Source organism: Rhopalosiphum padi, chromosome 2 (assembly GCF_020882245.1).
Source record: "Rhopalosiphum padi isolate XX-2018 chromosome 2, ASM2088224v1, whole genome shotgun sequence".
Lineage (NCBI taxonomy): Eukaryota > Metazoa > Arthropoda > Insecta > Hemiptera > Aphididae > Rhopalosiphum > Rhopalosiphum padi.
In genome coordinates, this window is record NC_083598.1 from 26,538,908 (window position 1) to 26,544,674 (window position 5,767).

The 5,767-nt window shown below is 23.3% G+C and overlaps 1 protein-coding gene across 2 annotated transcripts; it reads left to right on the plus strand.

The window, feature by feature from the left end:
- LOC132922608 (motile sperm domain-containing protein 2-like) lies at positions 1 to 5,016 on the plus strand. Of its 2 annotated transcripts, XM_060986201.1 has the most exons (11): positions 1 to 265; positions 1,121 to 1,233; positions 1,451 to 1,597; positions 1,676 to 1,859; positions 1,922 to 2,085; positions 2,158 to 2,342; positions 2,459 to 2,531; positions 2,597 to 2,721; positions 2,797 to 2,985; positions 3,364 to 3,501; positions 4,805 to 5,016. In XM_060986201.1, the coding sequence occupies exons 2-11, from the start codon at positions 1,164 to 1,166 to the stop codon at positions 4,934 to 4,936; spliced, it is 1,407 nt and encodes a 468-aa protein (XP_060842184.1). In that variant the 5' UTR covers positions 1 to 265; positions 1,121 to 1,163; the 3' UTR covers positions 4,937 to 5,016. The 2 variants fall into 2 exon arrangements, with proteins under 2 accessions (XP_060842184.1, XP_060842183.1); XM_060986200.1 differs by lacking the exon at positions 1 to 265 and having other exon boundaries at positions 922 to 1,233.
- Positions 5,017 to 5,767: the final 751 nt, after the last annotated feature.

The window sequence follows — 5,767 nt, forward strand, 5'->3', positions numbered from 1 at the left end:
TGTAATAACTGTATAAGTATATTGTAGGTGCGGTGCGTTGAACTTATTACTGGACGGTTAATGCGATGATCAATAAATCACGGTTAATAGCAACGCGACACGAATCCAGCACATTATTCATTTTATTAAAAAGTAAAAATATAATTTTGGAATAAAAATATTTGTTGTTTGTATCAGCCAATAAAAATAGTCAATATTATACATAACTACCTACCAGTTTCTACACGGCAGTACGGCACATCGGCAATACATATACTATAACAGAGTAAGTCGATTTATTGGACATATAGTATATAGGTACCACGATTTAAGATAAATAGATACTTATATAGCCATATAGGTATTTATTTTAAATTGCGACTAGTATTTAATAATATATTATGTATTTATGTAACTATCCATCTAAACTATCTAAAAGGATCTTTTCTATAAATCTTAAAATGTACCTATTCCAAATTCTGTGCTACCGGGCTCTTGGACTCCTGAATTTGGTAATTTAGAACATTTAGTAGGTATATTTATATTATTATTATTTACTTATTTAATTTATATTTTTTTTAGTATGCTATATTTATAATTTATAAACCATAAAGTATAAACTATAATGACTAGGTGGTGGGTAGGTATATAAATATAATAATATATAGGTTTATGATTTGGACAAATAACCAACTTTATACTTATATATAATTTCAAACGCACATAACAATAAATTAATAATATAACATAATGCTTAAATAATATAAATATTATATTAATATACCCAAACTAAAAAATTCTACGGTTCTGGTGTAGTAATATACATTGGATATTAACAGTAGTAGTAGTACCTGTAGTGTAGTAGTTGTACCACAGAATAATCTGTGGCGGTAGTAGATAAATTATTGATAAATTAATAAATGATAACAATTGAAGACCTACGTCCCATACGGCATAAAATAAGATAAAAAAAAATACAGTTTACTTAAAAATTTACAGCACGACAAATGACACAGTTTTACACAATTTAACGTCTTGTACACATTAATTGTTCAATTTAATTATTTAATTATTTCTACGAAATTAGAATTAATTCGTACAAATGATTTAAATCAACTACCTATCTTTTATTTGTTTCTAGCCAAGTACAATAAATTAATGTATTAATTTCTTTTAATACCATTATGGATATTTCACTTGAAAGCATTTCAGCATTAAGACAGTCATTCGAAGATAAACTCAATGAACAAAATGGTAAATTTACTCAATATTATTTTAAGTATACAATAGTATATTAGATATTTTAATTCCTATGATATTTCACATAATTCAGTTCGGTCACATTTGAAAATTTGAAAATTTTATTATTAAATCCAACTAATTATAATTATTGTTTATATATTCAGTATATCACCCTTATTTTTAAATTTAAACATAATGATAAACATTCTGTTATTTTTGTACTTTACAGAAGTGTTTCATCCTATGGATCTTGCCAAAATAAATAATTCAGATTCATGGCTTAAACGGTTTTTAATTCATACTGAAGGTAATCAAGAAGAGGCTCTATCCATGTTATGGAATGTTTGCGAATGGAGAAAATCATTTGGTGTTAATGGTAATATAATTAAATATACCAAAAGATTATAATGTTCCATATTTTCATAACTGTTTTTATTCTTTATTTGAATTTTAGAAATGAGTGAATCAAACGGTACAGTAAGAATTGATTACTTAGAGGAGGGAATCATGTTTCCTCATGGTGTAGATAAAGATGGTAAACTTATGTTCATTATTCGATGCAAATTGCATTTTAAAGCTTCTAAAGATTCCGAGGAATGTAAAAAGTGTGCTGTATACTGGTTTGAAAGAATGGAAAGGTAATTTATTATTAAATTATTTTAACTATAATATATTATATTTGTGATATTATAATTAATAGGTTAACTAATGGTGATCAAATTACAATATTTTTTGATATGATGGGTTCTGGTTTAAGTAATCTTGATATGGAATTTACAAATTACTTAATAAATTTACTTAAAATGTATTATCCAGCCTTTTTAAATTATATTATAATTTATGAAATGCCATGGGTTTTAAATGGTAAGTTTTTGTTATTTACATTTTTTATTTTCTATCTAAATAATTTAGTTTTACAAAATTGATCTTATTTAGCGGCTTTTAAAATAATCAAAACATGGTTACCAGCCAAAGCTGTGAAAAAAATTAAATTCCTAAGTAAACATAACTTAAATGAATATGTATCAAAAGAATCAATAATGGTCAGTTGGGGTGGTGAAGACAATTATAAGTTTAATTTTGAGTCAGAAACTAAAAGAGTTGAAGAAACCAAGAAAAAGGTTTAACATTTATTGATCAAATATTATTCTAAAACTATTGAAGTTTTAGGGCTTCAATTAAATGAGAATGAAATTTTAACTATGTTTTACAAAACAATCAATATTTTAATTTTTAGGTTCATTTTGCAGAAACAATGGAAGTAAAAAATGGCTCAGGAGACATTCGAGATATAGTATGTATGCCAAAAGGTAAATATTTGTAGTTATTTGTTTTAATAAAAAGCATTTTTTATTATATAATTGTTATGTTATAGAACTTAAACTAAAAATTAATCCTAGTGAAGTACTTACATTCAATAAGGATAATAGCAATGGCTATAATGAACTAATGGCAACACTCACATTTATAAATGATTATAAAGATCCAATTGCATTCAAAGTAAGTCAAATGTTAGTTTTTAAGTATTTACAAATATTAGGATTTTATATGTTTACATTTTATTACATTTTTTAGATAAAAACTACTTGTCTTGTTAAGTATAAAGTTCGTCCAAGTACAGGTACACTCACACCTCAAGAAAGTATAAAAGTCACTTTTGTACTGAATGGAATGTCAATAAAACAAACCGATGTGATGAGAGATAAATTTTTAGTCCTAGTAATTCCTGTTGTAGAGACTAAAGATATAGCAGAAATGTGGAAGGTATTTTTAATTTATACTTATTAATAAAAATATAAATTTAAAATATTTTTAATTTTATTTTCTAAGTATAAAATTGATATTAAAATCTGCGTTACAAGAGATGGCAATTTTTCCGTTCACCATGTAATAACATTTCCACTATCACAGCTGATGTTGCCGTGAGATTGATGCTAGGTGATGCTTGGTGTACGACATGTTTTGGTTACCTCCGGATTGCTGTCTCTTGTGGTGCAGAGCATATTAAAGGAATAAATTAATATGTATAACAGTTCAAACAAATACTGAAACATATTATATTTATAGATTTTCTGAATTTGTATGATGGATAAAGTTAAAACTATATGAAAAATTATTTATTTATTTTATTTTATCTATTAGATACAATGGGAAACTAAGGAACAACATATTTTAAAATGTAAAATTTCTAATGAAAATGAAACAGTAAATACTTGGAATTCTTATGATCAAAATCATAATAATGATCTTGAACAAAAAGTTGACAAACTAATGAAAGTGGTAAAGTATTTTTATTTCTGTACATATTTGTTTTTTCAATTACTAAATACTTTAAACTACTCTAAATTATCTTTAAATTATAAACTTTCAAATAATTTTATTCTATTTATATTAGTTAAATATTTATTTAATGTATGTAAGTATTACTTATATTATTTATATATAAAATATTTATATACACTTTTTTCAATTTTTTTTCCGATAAATGTTAATAATAAAATATTATGCTCGCCATAAACAGTTAAAAATTTCATACAAGATTTCACAAGGTCAAATATTGACAAAATTCTTCAAAAACATAAAAATTTGATTTTGTAAAATTAGTTCTATTCAAATATTATTGACTTATAAAGTTTCAATTTCTACTTTAAAAAAAAATAATAAACAACAACAATCAAACCAGTTCTAATTGTTTATTTTATTTTTATTAACTGGCGGTGTTATTGTTATTAATCTACAGTATTATGTATACAGAATGATTTTTTTATCAAATAACCCTTATTATTATATATAATTATCCGTGGCGGTTTATCTCAAAAATGGGCCTGTGTGCAAAACTAAAAGAGTCCTCCCTCCTACATCTTTTTATTCTAAATAATATAGATATACATTAATTTATATTTTATAAGGATAATATACTGTTATCAGATTGAGAAAATGAGAACCATTTGAAATTGAAAAATAATTTTTTACTTTTTCGTACATAACTTATTATTAATACTTATTTAATGGCATTTGCACACATCGCACACATGTATGACACGCTACTGATAATTATATAATACTAAGATAATTTTTTTTCTTAATTTCCAGTTGAAATAAAACATATTTTTATTAAATCTTATATATTTTGAAGTTTTTTACTTTTTTGAACAACATACATTTTTAATTTCATATTCTTATGCATAATAGCATAATACTTTTTGGAATATTTTGATACATAAAAATAAATATAAAAATGAATATAAAATAGTTTTTGTGAACGAAGTAATGGGGTATGCTTTGTAAAATGTTAGTCTACTCTGCTTAACTAAACTTTAAATACTTATAAGCTACTTGTTCAAATTTCGATTTTTATGTATCGTCATATTGAAGTACCTTGGAATATATTCTGCTTCAAAATATTTATAGATTTTGAATTAATGAGTGTTGTTTGATAAAATAATCACTCAGTATATAATATATTTATATACTTTATACTTAAAAAACCCACCTATAAAATATTATATTGTACTCGTATTAGTTATTATTATTATTATTATGAAGAATTGAAATAAATTTGTTAAATCTAATTTTTTTTCAGGTTACTACTTTAGAAATTTCCAATCGCGTTCTTTCACAACATATGCGTTACATTAAGTATTCATTATATATTATACTGTTAATATGTTTATTTGCATTTGGGTTTTTATGGGCTGTATTTTATCATAAATAGTAAATTCTAGATTACTGATTGTTATACCGATTTAATTTATATAAAATTTTTTTAGAAAAATATATTATTGTGAATTTGAATTTGTTTTTTATTTTTATTAGTTTCTTAATAATTTATATTCTTAGAAGAAAAAGACTGATTATTTTGTTAAGAAAACTATTAAAATTGTTATTTTATTAAAAAAAGTTATAAATATATTAGTATACATATATTATATACAATGAAAATAAATAACAAAAAATGTATTAAAAAAAATAAAATACAATATGTATATTAAATAATATTATAGTAAAATAAATGTTACTTAATATTTTTTTTTTTTTTTTTTACATGTTATTCCCTTACAGGGCGCTTTTTAATATAATATGTACAATTATAATATTCTGCAAATTAATGACACATTCAACATTTAAATGAACAATATTGGTCTATCGATAAGGAACTTAATTTTCCAATTAAATATGTGTACATAAAAGTACATTTCTGTATTTTAATTAACAATTGTTCTTTTAACAGATTTACATAAAAATGTATAATTTAGTTTAAACAACATATATTTATTAATTTGTTAATTTATAATATATTATAATTATAAATTATGTATGTTACAAATATCCTTACCAGCTCTATTTCCATTTTTAAATATATGCATTTATTCAAATTTTTATTTTTGTAATTATTGAGTATATTATTGAATAGCTATACTTGATACTTATGGATATATGGAATGGAATCGGCAGGTATTGGGAACTAGGGAGCGACTAGTAACCACTCACGTTACTTTAAATTTTAATTGGTATCATTACGTGTTTGACTTTTGTAGCTGGTTAG